General features: G+C 50.9%; 7 protein-coding genes across 7 annotated transcripts; 4 read left to right on the top strand and 3 right to left on the bottom strand.

The window, feature by feature from the left end:
* Positions 1–2052: 2052 nt before the first annotated feature.
* Positions 2053–2424, top strand: M431DRAFT_3827 (hypothetical protein; the record flags this gene model as incomplete). Its single annotated transcript, XM_024914723.1, has 1 exon — positions 2053–2424. The coding sequence occupies one exon, from the start codon at positions 2053–2055 to the stop codon at positions 2422–2424; it is 372 nt and encodes a 123-aa protein (XP_024776375.1).
* A 2196-nt stretch (positions 2425–4620) lies between these two features.
* Positions 4621–6164, bottom strand: M431DRAFT_518439 (hypothetical protein). Its single transcript, XM_024920367.1, has 2 exons — positions 5524–6164; positions 4621–5465 (listed from the first exon to the last, which is right to left on the bottom strand). Exons 1-2 carry the CDS (start codon positions 5967–5969, stop codon positions 4991–4993), a joined length of 921 nt encoding a protein of 306 aa, XP_024776374.1. The 5' UTR covers positions 5970–6164; the 3' UTR covers positions 4621–4990.
* Positions 6165–6568: 404 nt separating this feature from the next.
* Positions 6569–7662, top strand: M431DRAFT_80503 (hypothetical protein; the record flags this gene model as incomplete). The annotated part of the gene is made up of 2 exons (XM_024922954.1): positions 6569–6914; positions 6983–7662. 2 exons carry the CDS (start codon positions 6569–6571, stop codon positions 7660–7662), a joined length of 1026 nt encoding a protein of 341 aa, XP_024776373.1.
* Positions 7663–7855: 193 nt separating this feature from the next.
* M431DRAFT_384908 (hypothetical protein) lies at positions 7856–8498 on the bottom strand. Its single transcript, XM_024914741.1, has one exon. It carries the CDS (start codon positions 8232–8234, stop codon positions 8049–8051), a length of 186 nt encoding a protein of 61 aa, XP_024776372.1. The 5' UTR covers positions 8235–8498; the 3' UTR covers positions 7856–8048.
* Positions 8499–13005: 4507 nt separating this feature from the next.
* On the top strand, positions 13006–14307 carry M431DRAFT_79837 (hypothetical protein; the record flags this gene model as incomplete). Its single annotated transcript, XM_024922869.1, has 1 exon — positions 13006–14307. One exon carries the CDS (start codon positions 13006–13008, stop codon positions 14305–14307), a length of 1302 nt encoding a protein of 433 aa, XP_024776371.1.
* Positions 14308–15962: 1655 nt separating this feature from the next.
* M431DRAFT_493169 (hypothetical protein) lies at positions 15963–17512 on the top strand (the record flags this gene model as incomplete). The annotated part of the gene is made up of 7 exons (XM_024917081.1): positions 15963–15980; positions 16099–16146; positions 16240–16312; positions 16370–16449; positions 16512–16811; positions 16870–17319; positions 17387–17512. The coding sequence occupies 7 exons, from the start codon at positions 15963–15965 to the stop codon at positions 17510–17512; spliced, it is 1095 nt and encodes a 364-aa protein (XP_024776370.1).
* A 733-nt stretch (positions 17513–18245) lies between these two features.
* Positions 18246–19943, bottom strand: M431DRAFT_480342 (hypothetical protein; the record flags this gene model as incomplete). Its single annotated transcript, XM_024915856.1, has 1 exon — positions 18246–19943. One exon carries the CDS (start codon positions 19941–19943, stop codon positions 18246–18248), a length of 1698 nt encoding a protein of 565 aa, XP_024776369.1.
* Between the last annotated feature and the right edge of the window lie 18 nt (positions 19944–19961).

The raw sequence follows: 19961 nt of genomic DNA, 5'->3' as shown, positions 1-19961 counted from the left end.
GACCGTTTCGCTAGCTTTGGCTCGTTTTCAACCGGTCGAATTGCATCAAGGACGCTGAGTCATGAACGATAACGGCCTTGTCATTAAACTGGCGCCCCTCTGCAGCTGCTGTCATGTCTTTGCCTCTGGCTCTGCCTCCTCTTCGTAGGCGCATGAAAAGGACAATTTTGGTTCTTTGCGAACCAGGAATTGGCCCGGGAAAAGGACGAGGCTCAGCTAGTAGGTTACCTGGGCTGCCATCAGACGAGGCCTAAGCTCAGCCTGTCAGTACGAAGTGCTCATCAAACTGATGCATGCAGCCAATATGCACGGTGGGGGGTTATCACACATGTCCCAGCAAAGTTGCATCTTGGAGTCTCCAGGAACCTAGTCGTACTACGAGCACTACCTGTACACAGGCAGGCATGTTATGGTTGCTGGGTTCGTCCCAAGGTGCGAGTTCCATAGTGGTGGGAGGCTAGGGTTGGGCAATGTCCAGCTTGCTTGTTTGTCCTCCACAGCCGGCTATATGGAATCGACTGCACGAGGAGACGAAAGGAGCATGGGCAATCTGCGACCTGAGATTATTCATCCCACCGCCCTGGATCCGCCAATTTCACAGGAATCGTGGTTACGAGAAGCCTGGGCATGGTGGCTTTTTTCTCACTCGTCCACTTCGTCCCTAGACCATGGCAGCCAATACCAGTAGTGCTGGATCTCTGCATACACGTGCAGCGATGGCGAAAAAGACTAGAAACATTTTGAAGCAAAGAGACACCTGAAGCGCAGCTGGATACGGCATAGCATCATAGGCCGGGCTTCCTGGCGTCTAGAAGTCGCTGGAGCTACTGTACGTCCTCGTCCAAATACGCTACGCCATACGGATATATCCCCGCCATGCTAATGAGCCAGCCAGTCTGCAGCTCGGCGTTGGGGGCCGGAGACTTCTTCAGAAGCAGCATTAGCAGCATCGCAGACGGGAGACGAATCGATTCTCGGGCAGCGCGCGCGAAGCGGCTTTGGGATGCTTCCCCGGCGCTCCAGCCGCCGAGAGGCGTCCATTGCCAACTCTCAGCTTGGCTGCGCCCTCTCTCTTATCAAGCCACTGCTGGGTATTAGTATGCGTATGCCGTAAATTCTATACGACTAGCACGACTTGTTGCAGCTGGAAGAGCGGTAGCAGACTCTCCTGTTGCACATATGAATATTCCGTACACGCAGGAGACGTGCAAGGCAGCATGCAACAGCCAATTTGCAACTGCGGGGGAAGTGGCCATCATTCCACGGACGGATCTGAATCACGGTGGCTGGCGTCATTCTCAAACGATTAATTAATTAGTCCACGGCACTTTGCCACATGGCTTTCGTGTCGTCTCCCTTCCTCCTGTGCCTTGTTCCCATTTCCTTTTTCCAAATCACTCTGGCGCCGGGGGAACTGGGAGGGAACAAGCCGAAGTCAATGATTCAACTGGCCCTGGCACGTTTCATGCAATGCCATTCGCCGGAAAGGAGAAACAAGGTCGCATTGGTCGTGGGACCAGGGCTACTGAGCAAGGGGTCGCTTGTCGAACCATGGTTTCTGCAAGGCACCTGTCTGCACTTTACGACGTGCAGAGATTTGCATATTCTAGCCTCTATTTGGACCGAGTACATGCGATGCCCTGCTACGACTGGGTGGTTGGAGGTATTTCGAGGATAGCAAATCCGACGGGGTAGCCAGCCGCTTATTGTCCAAGTTGGCCGGTCTTGCTCTGTCACCGTTAGGTTGCAGCACCGAGTCTTGTTCCCATTGGCGCTGCAGGTCGGAGCTGCAAGGCAGAATCCTATATCCGTAGGTCTGCGGAAGAGCCATATCAATAGTCACCTGAACGGCCATTGACTTAAAGCACTGGAGCCGCACGGTTGACTCGAAAGCACAGCGGAGCTGATCGATGCCTTTACCTCCGACGATGTGACACAACGCTCGATATTTACTTCGTACCTCACATGTCATACATGCGAGCATCTCGCTGCTTGGATTCTTGCTTATCCAGGGTAACCGCCATCAGATGCTGTACTGGTGTCGATTCCAAGATGCACAGGCCAAACGAGGCGCTAGGGGATTTGCAAACTGCCCGACAGAAACGACCGGCATGGATTGCCATCTACAGAGCCTACTCCGCGCGAGAGCCGCATAGAAGCTCGTCTAGAGATATGTCCGACCTGTGCGGCGATGCTACCGTCACCGAAAGGAGCTATACTGCGACTATTGGCGCGGCATCGGTCGCAACGCCTCCAACGGCCGACGGCACATGGCTGGTGGATGCTCTCAACTGCCGCACGGGGCAATATGCATCTCCCCGGGAGGCACTAGGTGTTGGTTGTCTGTCTATCAAACCTCCCATCCCCCACTTGATCTCATGGCAGCAGAATGATGTGTCACCCGTGCAGAACATGACTCGCTAATACGGGAAATCAACCCAGTTTCTGTCTGTGGAATGCAATCCCGTGCAAATAACTGCCTGCGGGACGAGTGGAAAAAGAGGGCTCGGACTGGTCCGCCTGGCCGAAGAGTTTCAGTCACAAGCTTCAAGCCACGCCGCGCCCGTGTATCCGTCCGGCTCCAGTTGTTTCAAGCCACTGGTGGCATACTCTACTCCATCTGGGCTGCCAACTGAGACTTGAGGCTGATATTAGAAAGAAATTGGGACAATTGAGAAGCTGAAGTCCACCGGGCACCTGGATCACGTCCTGATTGGCAGACATGCTACGCTGTCGATCAACTACCTAGCACGTACTAGCCAAGCTCAGATGTCCTTGCGCCATCTCTGTCTCAAGCAAGCCCCTTCGCCTCAGCCTACTGAATGGATGTTGACTACTCGATACTATTGGTACAGCCACCTACTTAAAAGAGCTCCAATTTGCCATTGGAATATCTCTTAAGGTCATTATGGGGACTACCAGGAGAGCCATCGGATAAAGATATCCTCCATGGTCAGGCCAAGTCTTCTGGCGACGAATGAGATGAAGCACGCCTTTGGTATAAGAGTACATTGTTGGTGCTCGACTTACCTCTCGGGAATGAATCATGCCGTGCTCTCTGACTATTGGCTTGGTTTATCCAAGGAGAGACTTCCGACTGCCGATATACTGTCATAAATGACCAAAAAAGCAGCCATATCAGCGAGTGGCAATATACAATCGCACTGGGAAGCTGCTGTCAAAGCAGAATGGCGACGTACGGTTCCCATTGGCCCGAAACTTCATGCATGATGCGTTTAAAGCTGGGATGATCCTCGCAAGGGCACTACCATCTGCGCTTCCTGCGCTTCCTACAATTCGGAACCAATGATTCTCTCATTCAACCGGTTGCCTTCTAATTATGTCGTTGATCACTAAATTTTCCAAACGCCAAGTCCTACCTGACCAATACTGACGTTTCAAAGCTGGACTTGAGCTGCCAAGAATTATAGTAGTGGTAGGGGTAAGCATGATCTATGGTGAATTCTGTAAAAAAAGATTGGCTTTGGTCTATGTGATATGTCTTTTGCGGCAGCGCTTTCCGAACATCCGATATCAGGTTGGATTCTCGAACGGTCTTTCACACGCATGTTGGCTGAGTACTGCATATAAGCGAACATCAAGTAAATTGGCCTGATCCTTTGCTGTATAAATAGACTCTTTAGCGTGACGGAGAGAACATTCCGCTTCGGTTGCCGGACGCCTCTTTTTGCAAGAATCTCGCTATGATATGCCGAGACCAATGAGAGCTGGAGTCACCCGGGTGATTGGGGTAGAGAAGTGAAGTCACCGCGTTTCACATGCAAGGATCATTGTTTCTCTCACGTTTCGTGATCGTCATCACTATCATCATCATTATCAGCTCGCCGCGGCCCAACAAACACGGCATCAGAGTTGTCCCTTTGCCAGCTGAGGACAAGGATTCAGTCAACACCAAGTAGCCACTATTTGGGTGAGATCTTAAGTCAAATGACCAAATGACCTGTTATCGCAATGCAGTGCACATACGAGTATGCCACATCTAGCTACCCAAGGCGGCATGCCGGCAGGTATTTGCGTTGCATCCGGAGGCGCTTAGCTTAGACGCATGCTGCACGTACTCGTATATCGTCACAAGCGCCTGTAGCGTTGCATTCTTAAAAAGGTGTGACTGTAACCCTTTGATCGGGAGAGAAAAGGGAAATAGAGAAGGGGGAGAAAAGAAGAGAGCCTTTTAGAGGATGATGCTGAATGACGCTGTGGATGGTGAAATGTGAGATGAACAAGGTTTGTGTTACAAGTATATTAAGGGGATTTTTTTTCTTTTTTGTGGTCGTTTTGTTATATGTGATATTCTGGAGAAACCTACAAGGAAGAAAAAAAAAGGGGGAGAAAAGGAACGATAAGTTTATCTCCGTTTGGGCATGTATGAGTGCCGATATGATTGACTTGTCATATGTGAATGATCAGTAGATGATGGATCAACACTTGGATGAGACACTCTCAACCAAGTTTACAAGTCGTTCATCTATACAAGCATCAACGTTGAGAATGCCATTTAGGGTATTGCCTCACTTCAAATCTTGATACTGGGTGCCTAGTAATTTCCATTTACTGGAAAGAGATGCACGAATAAAGATGCAAGTAGCCCATGTACAGTTGAGAGACTCAGGAACACAAAAGATGTACATTAAACTCCCATTCTATAGAACCTAGATATTTACAGAACAAATCCATGGCCATTTTTAGTAATACTTTGTAAAATTGTCGCTTGGTTGTCTATGGAGAAGCTCTCCCTCCCGAATTGATGTTTTCGCCCGTGTGCTTTACCCACGATATTGTATGAGCCGCCTAGAGTCTGAATTGCCGCTTATACTGTTGACAAATCATCCTCAAGTTGTCGGTGAGGCTGGTATGCGATATATGTATTATCCTTCTGAGCAAACGCTCTCGGGGAAGAAGTAGTAGTTATGACGGTTTGGGTATCATCATATGTAAGGTAGTCGACGTAGACCGCTGCCGCCCTAAAACTTCATTTCCTCTTAAAGAATCCAGTTCCAGCTTTCGCAGCCGCAGGCCTGTTTCGCTTCAAGAGCAGCTCCTTGGAAGACTTCGTGTGCTTCTTCAGCTTCGGCGCCATCCTCTCGTCCGTCTTCTTGGCCACCCGATACACCGTCGACTTGACCACTTCGTCCTTGGGCCCGGCATCCAGGCGCGTCAGTCTCTTCTCGACGCCCGCCACCTTTCGCCTCTTGGGTCCTGCGGCGACCTCAGTGGAATCATCGGCCTCATCTTCACTCGAAGAGTCTGTCAGGAACTCCGCGGGCAGGACAGTTGGGATCTGGGACTTTTCTGTTCGCTTCCTTGCTCTGGCGTCAGATTTGGTTTGCCTGGCTTCGGGCTGGTCGTTTTGCGGCTTGGCTTCTTCGGCCTTCTTGCGCTCCTCGGCTTGTTTCTTGAGGAGCTCATCGCGCTGCTGACGCTTGCGCTTTAGTGAGGCGGCTTGCCTGGTCAAATAATTAGTCTAAGGAAGAACATATCAAAGGTGGCATTAGGGAAACATACTCCTGAGCAGCCTTCTGGGCGGCTTGAGCAGACTTCTTGATGTCCTCAGCGGCCTTGGTGGTGGACACAGCCTCGGGTGCCTCATCGTCGCTATCCTCTTCCTCGTCTTCCACCTCTGCTGCTTTGGGGGCGCTATTTGACTCTGTAGGAGTTTTATATTCAGATTCATCTTCTTTGCCAACTGGAGTTTGAAATTCGGATTCATCTTCGTCATCAAAAACCATGAGAGTGCCCTTGACCGGAGTCTCCTTGGCTGGTGTCTCCTTGGCCGGCGTGGTCTTCTTTGCTGGTGTACGCTTTGCTGGCGTTGCCTTTGCTGGTGTGGCCTTTGCTGGCACATCCGCATCATCCTCCTTCTCCCTCACCGGCATCTTGCGCGCGGGGCTTGACTTTGTTGGCTCCTCTGCCTCTTGCAGGGCCTTTCTTCTCCTGGTCTGAACAACCATGTTGGGCGATGAGATTCAGCTGTGTGAAATTTTCACACAGAGTTTGATATCTGCTTCCGACGCGTCGTATATCCAGAATTCCTTGACGAGTTACTTCAATTCCTCCTCGATTGACGATAAAATTGAATAAGAAGTTCGTTTCTCCTTATAAAATATTTTTTTGAGATTTTGTTTGTTCTTGGAACTCACTTTTCGTCTTAATCGATTGCGATGGTTTGAGGTTCGAGCTCAAAAAAATTTCGGTGGGGTCCTGAGTTAGCGCGTCTGATTGGCCGTCCGCTTGAGCGAATGCGCCCAAAAAGCAACCTCTCACTTATCGTCCGAGCCACATTATCACTATCATCGATTCTCAGGCTCATGAAACTATAACGCAAATTCGAAGTCGATAAGGTCGATGAGAATCTGATTTCACGCAAATTCTTTGGATAATTGAATCATCACTTCATCAGAGTCACTCAAAGAGACAGTTCTGCATCATTTACTCTCCCTGCCTACGCCAGCTTGAAGAACCGAGATATTCATCTTCTTCAAGCACTCCATTGGATTGTGACGCATGAGAGCTGCGTTTCTATATTCAACTCGGCTCTTTGACTAATATCATGTCGACCTGCCGCTACTGCAAGGCTATTTGGCCTTTGGTCTCTTCAGCACGCTCACTAAGAATTGCCTCCACAACGAATTCTATTATCCAGCGACAAACATCATCACCTAGCAAACTTGGACAATCGCGACACTATGCGGTCCCCAGGCTGCAAAGAACTGGACCATCACCGCTCGAAGTATTCAAATTATCTGAGATTCCGCAGTCATCCTTAGAAGCTGTTATCAGCAGAAACCCAGATGCCTTTCAACTGCATACTCCAGAAGAGTATTATAAATGTGCCGAAAAGTTTCACGAGGCCATCAGCCGAGGCTCAGATCCATGGTCTACCACATTGACAGGCAGTATGCTAATCTTTATCCCTATCTTCATTCATCACTCGTTGTTGATTAGTCACTGATCTATGCTAAAGAAAACGGCTTCCCCGTCGAGTTGATTCATGAGACGGCTTGCATCATGCGTCAAATCCGAGGTCCTCGGAGTGCAGATGCATTTGCAACCGCCCTTTGGGCATCGGCATCCGAAGCCGGCTATCGGCCTTCCATATTGTCGCTTGCTCGGCATCTTGCCAGATCAGGAGCCTACGGTCGGGTCGCTCAGCTCCGAAAAGTCGAAGCTCGATTCAAGCAACTCGTCTCGACAGCCAGAGACCCTGACGCTCTAACAGTGGAGGGCGAATTGCAGTATGAGCAGGGGAATTACGAGGCTGCAATCAGAGCCCTTCAACGGGCGCTCCAGGTGGGGGCAGCAGGCTTCGAATGGAAGCCTTACTGTCAGCTATGCATGGGAAAGGCATTTGTCAAGACGAGCAGGCATGATGAAGCACGAGCAATCTTCGAGTCCCTGTCCGAGATAGGGCTTATTGAGGCAGACATTGAGCTCGGCAAATTGCTTCGCGTAAGCGACAGGGATGCGGCAGAGAGACACCTCTTCACTGCCGCGTCCAATGGCAGGGCTGACATGTTCAGTCTATTATCGGAGATTGCCCTAGAAAAAGCTGCAGAATCTGGAGATGACAAGGCGTCAAAGGAAGAATCCCAACGGTGGGCCAAGGAGTGGTCAAAGTTGGCTGACCCTCGGACGGAGTACTAGAGCCGCAAAATCAGGCAGACTTGGCAATTACGAGTACGAGGACGACGACTCATGCAGCGATTATTAGCCAAGCCTCGAGTCAATGTCGTGGGATATCCGAGATGCCTCGGATACGTACAGAGTGTGAACATGACAAATCTCCCTCTCCTCAGAACCTAAATGGGGTGCGACAGCCTGATCGACGCGGTATCCGACGGGCTGGTAGGGTCATGGTCAGAAATAGCGGGAACCAGCCTTGAAACAATCCAGGCAGCGTGCAAATGAGAATTGTTCCTTGGGAAATAATAGCGATATCCGTTTAGGCGAGGAAACGACCCGTGTCAAATCTCCTGTAATCGAAGCTAAGGAATCGAATCCTCAAGGTTCGGCTTTGGAACCCAGCTCTCTCACTGTACAGTTAAGGGGAGGTTCTCCAAGATTGAGAGGACCGGGTGCATGAATTGGATACCGCGACCGCACGGTTCCGCGTATACGAGGATGCAATCGACACACAGACGTTTGTGTGTCCGTGCAAAGGCCATGTGATAGACCAGGTGACTCTGTGTGGGAGACAAATAGCAACGGTTTGGCATAGAGGTGCACAGGGCCAACGTTGAGCCGAGTAATGTGTAGGGTGTTGAGTATGGTCTGTGCTTGTAGATATTACCTTCTGTACCTATGAATATAGTAGTTAATTTGTACCGAGACGGTTGTATATATGCGAGGGAGATTATCCCTTGGGGCTTTATGCTAGATAAAACAGTCAAAAGTTGACGAAGAGGAAGAGTTAATAGACAGTAATAGATTATCGGGATGAAGAGTAGTATACCAGTCTAATTCCCGTTCATCAAACATTCTTCATGGAGCCCACTAGGATGCCAAGAAGAGGAACCTGATAGCTGGATCCTTCGATACGTGTAAATAGAATCCCCCTCCCATTGTCTGTGCTTCATGATAAGGCACCTATACATTAGAATGGTTGCCACAGTCACCAATGGGTAAGGCAGCTTATCGGCACTTGCACGACACGTTGTAGATATCACATGAGTGTCGAAGGGGCCACAACCCCACGAAAGGCCATCTTTGAGCTGATCAGCCTTTGTGCTGGAATGGAGGAGGTAGCAAATCATTGCTACTCCAGCACAGACTTTGTCGCTGGTATGCGAGACAAAGAAGTTGAGCTGGGCTGGAACAGGTGACACAAATGCATGGACCATGAATGACAACGAAGAAGAAGGCCACGCGATAAGAATTGGAATCACCAACAAGGAAGTAGATCGCGATGTTGCCGTGAATAGAACATTTCTAGAATCCGACCCGGTCTTTTTTGACACCTACCCTAGCATTGCATCTTGAATAAGGTAGATCGGCGTATGGAGTACTTTGCTGTCACTTTTCTGGCAATTCGATTTCATTTCATTAGATAAATCAGCGTAGCATTCAATCTCGCTTTCCCTTGTAGGTGCAGAGAGCGAAATCGGACTTTGAGCGAGGAATATCCTGTCGTTTATTCAATGGTAGGCAATGCCTCCGATTGCTGTCCGATTATCTTACATTGGACGTGCTCTTTCTGGTAATGGAACGTTGCTGCTTCTGGAGAGACCCTGTGCAAGTTGACGTCATGCCACGGACAACTTGGCAATACCTTATCATTGTTAAAAATAGACATAAAGTGATGTGATGTGATCAACCTGCTTTAGAAGGTAGACAAACCGCCATTGTACAAAGATCAACAGGAATGCAGAAAACGCATGTGCGTTACTGTCCATGCAGCACTTGTCATACTTGCATCATTTAGTCAGGATTCGCAGAAAATAGCCCACGGCTCCTCAGCTGGGACAGGACAGGCCTGCAGGCGCCTCCAATTTTGTTTGCATTCTACTGGCCAATCCGTGGAATCGCTTCAAAGTACTTGGTAAGCTGAGCTGCAAGGGGCCTTCAGCAGTTTGGATCCCGCTCCACTTGGGACGCAAGAGATAGAAGACCCAGTGCAAGCACGCAAACTCGTACAGCGACAAAAGGGCCCCTTGCCTGAAGCGGTAGCTTTTTGGAATTTGCCGGTGCCTGGTGAAGTTTGGATTCCGCGGCGGGCCGCACGTTGTGGTGCCTGAGTGTGCAAGTAGTAACTGCACTGTGCTCAGGAACAATGGATTTGATGTAATCGTGTACTGGGAACAAATTGATTGCTAATACGGGTACACACTCAGTCCAAGTGTTAAAGATCAATCGCACTGATTTCCCTTTTCAGGCGTTCCGACCTGGGTACTTTGTTTGTACCGGTATATTGCTCCTAATATATATGCGAACAGCCGTTGCAAACAGTGAAGACGAAAAAAAGGAGGGAAATGATTACGTGCAGATGAGCCGCCAATGCAGGTACCGATGGGGACCTTTTCTCACTCTCCCTGCAGAAAAAGCGACGGCTCCAGGGCTCTTTTTTTCTTCAACACCGCCCAATGTCGCAGATCCTGTCGCACGTGGCTGAGGAATTCTGGCGAGATTGCCCTCTGGGGCTGAGACGAACATGTTCTGCAGCCCTTTGGTGAGACTTCGTCGTCATCGTGAGGCTTGTTTTTGATGCTCGGGGCACACAGCAAACAGCCCAAAAGGGGGCTCTCCACCTGCGCACTTTGAAGCTAGGTACTGAGACCGCTGAAAAAAAGCACGCTCCAGCTCTAATGCTGCTTGCTACCTGGTACTACTACGGCAAGCCACTGCGGCGCTTTAGTCGGGGGCCATGTTTCCATTGATTGCGCGCTGTGTTTCGCGTCTCAGCTCGGGGGGAAGCTTTGCTGTCATGGAAATTGACAAGGGGATTTTGGGGCCCGAGAGACATTGAAACGGAGGACGCTCTATTTTGTCTCTGAGTAATCTGTCTTCCCAGTCGCCCTTACAAAACGTGGCTCTTGTCTCTTGTTCAGGGGAGGGCAGCCCGGCAACGGTTTCCACTCGGCCACGGGGGAAGAGACAAATCTGAGATGAGATGAGAAAGCTGACGAAGACACGGACAGAGTGAGATGCGGACATGGGATGGATGGTTAGGCACATGACGAAGAGAGAAGCGAAAATGGGCCGCTCAACGAGATTTCCCTTGCTTGTGCATTCTCGTTTTGCATATACGTGCTGTAGGGAGTGGATGTCCTGCAAGCCAGCGGCTACAGTGCGAGTATCACAGCGATTCGGAGCTTTTCGGTAATGATATCGCTACTTTCTTCTATTACGAGACAAGTAGCTATCAATCTTATGTACTGTGTAATTTTGGATACGGGATGCTGGTTGCCTGGGCTTCTTCTGTATGATGTATACAGCGGCAGATGCGAAGGGTATTCTCTAGGTTAGCACTATAAGAGTAATCCGTAAGAGTAGAAAAAGCTTCTATACGACCACTCGTCATTGTACTACCCAATTCCCGTATTCATAATCCGACGGCACCTATGATTTCACAGCCCAAAGAGGAAGGGAAAGAAGCTTTCCCGAGAAATGCCAACCTCGGGTCTATCATGGAATCAAACCGAGCCCTAACTCAGACGGGGGGGATTGCGAAGCCGGGCGACGAACCAAGTGGGATAGGGCCATGCAAACAAAAACAACCTTGGCCCAGTTTTAAGGGAAAATAACCAAATAACATCCATGAAATACTAAATAAAGACAGTGTGTGCAATTATGGAGCTGGAAAGTTCTTCACTGTTTTCTCCTCCCGTGCCTGTCACTGCGATGGAGTCTCTGCCCGAATTATGGATCCGACCCCCCCGATGACTCCGTGCCAGGAGTTTCCATGACTCCGGGACCAAATTCGTCCAAGTGCTAAGATGGAACGCGGCCGTTGTCCCAGAGCCGTGGACCTCCTTTGGTTCTTTGCACTGTCTTTTGCGCGGCCTAGAGAGAGAGGCCAGGCGGTATCGGGGTTTCGCACCCTAGGCCCTTCAAAACGAATGGCTTCGTCTGTGACTTATTACTGTATTCTCTTGTCTTTCTTCATCCCTTCCATTTCCACTTTGATGAGTGAATGTGGGTTTGGAAGCCCACCAAGGGTTGATACCGTAAGATCAAGTTGACTTTCACATAGTTTAAACCATGGGCATAGCGAGCTGAGTCCTGTGTCTGCTTTGGGCATGCTCGTCCGAGTCCAGCAACTGCCGTGTTCTCTTTCGTATATGATACAACCATCTCGGCGCTGGTCATACGAAGCACAAAAGCATGTTTTGCATCTATTGGCAATGGTCATATAATATACTTTTGGCCCGACATAATCGCACAAAAAATGTACAATGTACCAAGTACGAGTAGCTTGCACATGGCAAAAAACCAAGCTTGCTCCAAACGTTAGTACCCGGCACTAAAAAAGTGCCGTCCGGCCAAGTTCCAGGCACACGAGCAAGGCTCTCCGGCTGCTCCGCCATCTTTTCTCCCGGGCCCATGTTGTTTATACTACGAGTACAGTACTAGGAAAAAACAACAACAAGCTGGGCTGAAGGCCAAGCAACCCAAGGTTTGACAAACCCCTGTCACGATGCAAGGTTGCCCTTCCCAAGATGTGCCGTCCCCTGTTCCCTGCATCCACCCGGCGAAGAAAAAATCTCACTTTTTTTTTTTCGCTTTGCTTCCCAAGTCCACACTGCCCGGATGCCCTTCCGCGCACCTTGTTTAGCACAAAAGCCTACTTTGTTACTTCGTACTTGTATAATCCATGACACCCCCGAACGCGTCAATATTCCCCGACAGCATGAGATTCCGCCAGCTTTTAGTGTAGCTCTTCCCCCTCATCCCCAGGCACGGCCTTTTGCCTTTCCTTCTTTTCCCTCCTCTTCTTCTGTTTTCTCTTTTCTCTGCAGGTAATCCACCCTCCTGTTGGACTCACAATCTCTTCCCCTCTCCTTCGGAATGCTTGCTCCCAAGCCATTGTAACACTCTTTTCCCATCCCGACCCAATCGAATCAATGAAACCAACTATTACTGGCTTTTCTGCCGACCTTCGTTTACTTGTACCGTGGCTGCTGTCACCTGTCTCGACTGTCACTTATCACAAAAATCACAAGCCCCGGAATCCCACCATCTGCCGGGCCTAGGCAATCGCACTAGAGCCGAACAGCCCAGCAGCATCACAACTTGCACCTTGGGATCGTTTTGTTGGCTGCAATCAATTGTTATTTTTATCTTTACATCTCATCGTTTTATATTCCTGGCTAAGCTGTCGGTTAACTGCCTCTGGGCGCCTGCATCGTCATTCGTTGGTGACCAATCAGTTGGCTGCCGCAAGCCTCTGTGTTTCAGTCCCCTCCTTCATACTGGAATTCTTCCACGAGCACTCCTTTTCTCCTTCTTTCGAATTTCCTCCTTTGGCTGGCGACTCTCATTCTAAACGCAATGGCTCGAATGATTTCTTTGGCATTGGGAGCGTTTGCTCTCATCACGACGATGGCCACGATGTGCACGCAAAGCGCAGTTAGCGTCAGCATTTCCCAGACATCGCCGGGCAGGATAGCATCGACTATCGCTGCTATATTCGATGCTGCGATTTTGATCATTCTCGGATGGCTAATTGCAGCTGATGTTCTATCTACATTCCCGGGGCAGTCGAAACTCTGGCGGGGGATTTTCTTTGGTCTCGAAATCACGGCTGGTGTAATTGCGACTGTAACGTCGCTCGTTGGCTTGGTATACTTGACAAAGCACGATGGAGGCGCGAATAAACACCTCCTCGTCGGATCTTCTGTCACTCTTGGACTGGCTGTTTCTAGTCAACTCGTATATACTGTTTACCAGGTCTTGCCCGCTTCAACGGACGCCGCTGGCATCTCTTGGCCAGCCCGCAAAGACGAGGAGTCGGGACGCGCGCGCAAGATCAACCTAAAGGCTATTAGATACAGCCAGACGATGCCCATCGTGGATCAACCCAGCCCCATGGCGCAACTGGATGGTCGAGGAAGTCGAAGCCGCTCTAATTCGGCTGACGGCAAGTCAATAGCTGAGACCGTTGCATCGTCCGTGACTTATGTGGCTCAGTCAATCCGGTCCGTCTCGAGCAAGTCAAAGATGCGCTCCTCTAAGGAGAGGAGCCGCTCCATGTCGATTGAGTCAACTGCCAACCGGAGCACCATGGCCGACGATGCCTTTGATTCCTGGGACACCTCCGCGGTAGACGTACACAACCGAGAGGCGGTGCTGGAGATTTCGACACCAACGCAAAGCAAGCCTCGCGGACTGGAAACGATTCCCGCAAGCCCCGTGGCCAGCCGGAGTCCGTCACCACAGTCCTTTACTGAACTCGAGCCGCCTCGTATTCAAACCCGACGCCGCAGCCGAAGCTACAGCCCTGTGTCCATTCGACGTGAGCTTCGTGATCTGCCAAGCTCAAGCGGCGAGGCTCACATCCACCCTCTGTTCCGATCCGACTCTCCTGACCCGCATCCTTTCGCGACTCCTGGCACCATTGTCATGGCAGCTCCAGATGCGGCACGGGTCATTGTCCATCGATCGAGCAATGCTTCTCTCAACCGCTTCCGAAGCGACAGCTTGCCAATTGCACCCCACCCCTTCGCCAGGAATGATAGCTTCGACTCGAGATCGCTCAAGGCCTATCGGTCTGAGTTGGATCTCAGCGGGCAGGACTTTGCCGACAGGGGAATGGCACCTCCTGCGCCTGAATGGCTACGGAGGGAGCTGTGATGAGAGCTCACAAGGGTCCAACTTAACGACTTAACGTATGCGAAAATTTCTTATTCTCTTCTTCATACAATTAACGAACCGCACTCTTTATCAAATTCACCGAGAACGCCAGAAAAACGGAAAACAAATGGGAAATATATAAGTTAGAAGGACATGGACGGACATGGCGATGATACCATTTGTTGTTGGCCAAAGTTTTAGATGAGCGTGGCGTTGGATGACTTTTTAAATCTCTTTTTCGTTGGATATATATATTACACATACCTCAAACTCTTTTCGCTTCACTTCGTTGGTATACGATATTTAGCAAAATAAAATCAGAATTGTATACACACTTGTCAGGCCCCCATATTCCATATTCCTCATTCTACATGTTGTTAAGTGAATTAATAAGCCACGGAGGAGTCAAGTCCTGTTGGACGGCTAAAGGCAAATGAGTGGGAAGGTAGTAACATATTTAGAACATATTGCGCATATTTCACACGCAAAGCTCCGATATAGAGTTCTGCGAGCGTTGTTGGATGGTGGAGCGACATGACGATGTTACAGATTTTGTTGAGGTTGAGGCATCAACATGAAATACGAGTACTTGGGTACAAAGCTTAAGCGGCGCTAGAAAATCACCATGTGCTGGTCTAAGGCTGAGGTGCAGTTGCCAAGTTTCTGCAGAGGGCAGCGATTGCCTTAAGTTGAACGTATCAATGGCCTATGATTGCGCTTATCACGATAATGATATCGATACCATGCATGCGTGCATCCGGCAGGCAGGCAGCAGGCAGTAGCGGCGTGCGTATGTCATCAGCGAGGCTAGGCTGCAGTGCAGCATGCAGATGGATTTGGATACTGGGGAAATACGTAACATAAGGTAGCATTGGGAGAGAGTCAACGGCTGTAACATATTTGCAGCAAATAGGTAACATTAGCAGTTGTTTGTAATGGTATGTAGGTACATGAGTTGCTGCAAGTGTTGAAGATAAACTGCTACCTTAGTAGGCTACACACTCTGAGCAGAGCCATGTCACCTCAACTTCTTGCCATGCCCGCGCTTAGTGAATTCCAGCTCAGTGACGGCCATCGGGTACAGCACATGAGACCGCTGCTGGTACCAGGTAGACATATACTTGCTGGCAGAGTCACGACTCCAGCATCAGCGTCGCAGAAACGGCCAGCGTTAAAGGCAAACTAAGCTGCATGTATGGCCTCGGTACCTTCTGCGGCAAGTACAAGTACAGGCGAGATGAGGTGAGGGCATTCCCTTGTGCTGCGCTGCGCTGCGCTGTGCTGTGCTGTGCTGTGGGGTGGTCCAGCGCTTCTGCCGCTCTCCACCACTGGAAATCATTGATCACACAGGCTCAGAGCGAGAGCGACCCCGCCCTCTCCAAAAGCCCAGGGCAGCCTGAACAACTTCCGGCCCGCGCCACCTCTCCTCCAACTTTGCCTCGACATATCATCAAAATCCTATCCAGATCACTCTGCCAGAGCACAGCATCTGTGATAGCAACTCACGCACTGCGGCGCACTTGTCATTCTCCCTCTGCTCGACTCTCGCGCATCGATCCGCCTCTGCCCGCCTGGCACGACAGCAGCTAGGCATCCCGCTCCACCTCTCACCTAGCCGACGCAGCCTCCTCGCTGCAACACCACATCTGCCCATCATGAAGGTCACATTTAGAGTATGTCTTGTCGCTGGCTCTGGATCAGCATGCGCGGGGCCTCGTATAGCCTTCGCCGTGACCGCCGGCTTTCCCTTCGGCTCCTGATCAGTTTAGCTGACGACTGTCTCTTCTCCAGGATCTCAAGCAACAAAAATTTGTCCTCGATGTCGAGCCCACAGACAAAGTACGTCTTTCGCCACGCCGCCTTTGCCGATGGCATTTCCATATGCGGTCGCTTCCATCGCCATCACTCGCTAACAGACATGTCTTTGATTAGATCTCCGCCGTCAAGGAGAAGATTTCGGCCGAGAAGGGCTGGGACCCCAAGAGCCAAAAGCTCATCTACTCAGGTTTGACATGGCTTAAGCTTAGCTTCGTCGCACTGCCCTGGTTCTGACTTGGCATAGGAAAAATCTTGAAAGATGACGATACTGTCCAGTCCTACAATATCGAGGAGAAAGGATTCGTTGTCTGCATGGTGAACAAGGTACGCCTCGATACCCTGATTGCCTTGCTGCGATTGTCCATCGCCTAATCTCTGCCAAACAGCCTAAGCCTGCTGCTGCTCCTGCTGCTGCTGCAGCACCTCCAGCTACTCCTGCGCCGCCAGTTGCCAGCACTCCTGCTGCACCCCCCGCCCCCGTCCAGTCTTCTACTCAAGCCGCCGCTCCCCCCGCGACTCCGACTCCCAACCGCTCCACCGGCACGCCCTCTGGCCTGGCCATGGGCTCTGAGCGCGCCGAGGCCATCGCAAACATGGAAGCTATGGGTTTCGAGAGAACCCAGATCGAGGCCGCCATGCGCGCTGCCTTCAACAACCCTGACCGAGCTGTCGAGTACCTTCTCACTGTAGGTAGCACTTCTGAATCCTTCCCAGAGGATAGTTTCCACTGACTGTAGTCCGAAGGGTATCCCAGAGAGCGTCCAGCAGACGCAGCGAGCAGTCTCCCCTCCTCAGGCCGCCGCTCCAGCCGCTGCCCCTCTTGACGATTCCGACGCTGTTAATCTGTTTGATCTCGCTGCTCAGCGGAGAGGTGGAGGCGCCGCCGCCGGGCAAACCGGCGGTGCCCTGTCGCCTGGTGCTGCTGCCGCCCAAGCCGAGTTGGGTAACCTCGACTTCCTTCGCAACAGCCCTCAATTCCAACAGCTTCGTCAAGTGGTTCAGCAGTCACCCCAAATGCTCGAGCCCATCCTTCAGCAGCTTGGTGCAGGGAACCCACAGCTGGCCCAGCTGATTGCCTCAAATCCAGAACAGTTTCTACAGCTGCTCGGTGAGGATGCTGAGGATGATGTTCCTCTGCCACCTGGTGCCCAAGCCATTTCCGTCACAGAGGAGGAGCGCGATGCTATCGAGCGGGTTAGTTTCTTTTTCTCAAGCTCTGAAGCTGGGGTAATTATTGAGGCTTCAGCTAACTATTTCTCAGTTATGTCGACTTGGATTCGACCGCGACCAGGCTATCCAGGCCTACTTTGCATGCGACAAGAATGAGGAGCTTGCGGCCAACTTCCTGTTCGATCAGCCAGAGGACGATGAACCACCTTCAAACTAAGAAAACGGAAAAAACCTAAACCCCGCTTGGGCGCTGAGAAATGATTGAAGGGTCTTATACGATAATACGTAAGGAAAGGCTAGGAGGGACAAATCGAAGACTATTATGACGACTTGGCAACATAAAGGCGTAGGATGGCCCCATGGCAGACGGCTGCAATCGTATTGCTTTTTGAAAACCAAGTATCGTTCGCGGGTTGGCCAGGCCAGAGGAATGAAATCGCCGGCTTAATGGACCCGGGGCAGGACTGATAGGACAGAGTGAGATGGGACGCTTTGACAGGTCAGATGAAAGTTATTGGAATCGAATTTGGCAACCACAAAAAAACGTCGTTAAAGCAAAACAATTGTGTCTTGAGCCCGTCAACTGTTATCTCCCCTTTAGTAAATAGTAAGACTGATATGCTTAGGATTCACACGCAGTAATGGCAAAAGGAGAGAAAAAAAAATTGAAGTATATGTTTTTTTTCATTTCTTGTCGCTTCTTGATAAGAAAGATGAGTGTTTTGTCCGAATGAATGCCGAATGAATAGCATCGCAAAAACCCCCTTTCTCAGAAAATATGAGGGGTATCATCGTTCCGTCCCTAGTGATTTGCCCGAGCTTTGTCTGTCTGTTTCTCTCTCCAAACGCCGATTCTATGCTAAATAACTTGAAAAAGAAGACAAAATGAAACCTCCGAATTAAATAACAACGAAGAGTTGACTGATTAGGTGGGGAAATCAGTCAATCAATCAAGCTTCCCCTGCAAGAATCGGTTCACCATTCAGCCCGTACTGCACAGTCTGTTTCCCCTTCTTCTTGCCCTTCTTCTTCTTCTTCCCGTCCTCTCCGTCCTCGTCGGCGAACAGCTCCTCGCGCCTCTTGCGCATGACCTCGGCCTGCTCGTCGGCGATGCGCTTCTGCTCGGCCTCAAAGTCCTCCTGGATCTTGCGCTGCTCGGCCTCGATGGACTCGACGGACTCGAACTCAATGCCCGTAAAGGCCTTGTACTCGTCAATGTCGATGCGCACTGTTTTCTCGCCTATTAGGGCTGCGTTGATGAGGTGCGGGCAGTGGCGCTCTTCGCGGTTGTACTTGAGCTTGACGTGCCGGCGCTGCTTGTTGGGGAACATCTTGGAGATCATCTCGAATTCCGTGCCAAACATGCGCAGGCCGCGGTAGAACAGCTCGGTTTCCTCATCGGTCCAGATGTTGGGTCCTCTCAGCTTGGAGGTGTTCATGAAGGAGCTGCTTGTGATGAGCCGCGTGAAGTCGTTTTCTTCGACGGTTTCCATGTCCCCTCTTGTAGCCGCGGCGCGAGCGTGTCTGTCCATAACCAGCGAGCTCTGATCGATGATGATCTGGCCGTCGACGATGCGGAATTGGGGGCCAGAAGCAGGTGGCGCTGCCGGCGTGGGCATGGCAGTGGGCGTAGCGCTCTTGCTTTTGATGGACGGGTCGTCTTGGGGTGTCTCTGGTGCTTCTGATCCATCGCGGCTGCTGTCGCCAAGCACCTTCTTGAGCTTGGCCTTTATTCTAGACTGTCGCTCTCGCTCCCGTAGTTCGTCGTGGCGGCTGAATTTTTTGCCAATATGCAGATCTTTTGTCAAGTCGGTCATTTTCAGGTTCTGCAAATCGACAATCTGGGTTTCTGCGTCGTCTGGCGTTACTGAGCGGGCTCGCCTCGCCCGTGTTTGGGGTGTTGCTGTTCCATCCCGAGAGGATGATTTGCGCTGTCTGGGTTTCGGAGCAGTGGCGCCATCTTCGTTTGCCGCAGCTTTGCGCTGCCGTTTCTTTGGTGGTGCTTCAGCGTCTGCGTCTCCATTGGCATTTTCTGGCGCCGAGTCGGGTGCTTTCCTCCTGCTTCTTGTTTTCGGGCCGGTGGATGGTGCTGGAGTAGCAACCGGTGTGATTTCTTCGGTTGTGGGTAATGAAGATTGCGCCGTGTCTTGGATGTTTTGAGTTGGGCGTGGTGGATCTCGAAGTTCCGGCGCAATGTTATCATCTGTTATCTCTCGTTGTTTATGGACATTCGGTGGCTCAAAGTGCTGCGGACCTGTTGTCGCGGCTTCTTCCGCCACAGTAGGGGGTACTTCTGGTATCTCTGGCACGCTTGGTTGTTGTTCGACAGGCGTTTCGGTGTTTTCTTGAGGTTTCAGCCCAGAGACATCCTGAGTCGGCGGCTCAGATGTAGCAATCGGGCTTGTTTTCGCAATGCTGGACGACTCCGGAGAGGCGATATTCTCAGACTCGCTAGTGCTAGCGACATTGCTGGAACTCTCTCTTGTATCTAAACTTGGGCTTTCTACCGCCGCGATCGCTACTGACTCCGGCTCGACGACCTCTTTCTCGACTTGAACATCTGTGGCGGGGATCGCGGGGCGTGGGCGAGCAGATGGGATCTTTGGCTTGAAGGCAAGGCCGCCCTTCTTTTTAAACATGGAACTCATTTCGGGCTGATTGTGCGA

This window comes from Trichoderma harzianum (genome assembly GCF_003025095.1).
Source record: "Trichoderma harzianum CBS 226.95 unplaced genomic scaffold M431scaffold_4, whole genome shotgun sequence".
Lineage (NCBI taxonomy): Eukaryota > Fungi > Ascomycota > Sordariomycetes > Hypocreales > Hypocreaceae > Trichoderma > Trichoderma harzianum.
This window is presented reverse-complemented; position numbering and strand designations above follow the sequence as displayed.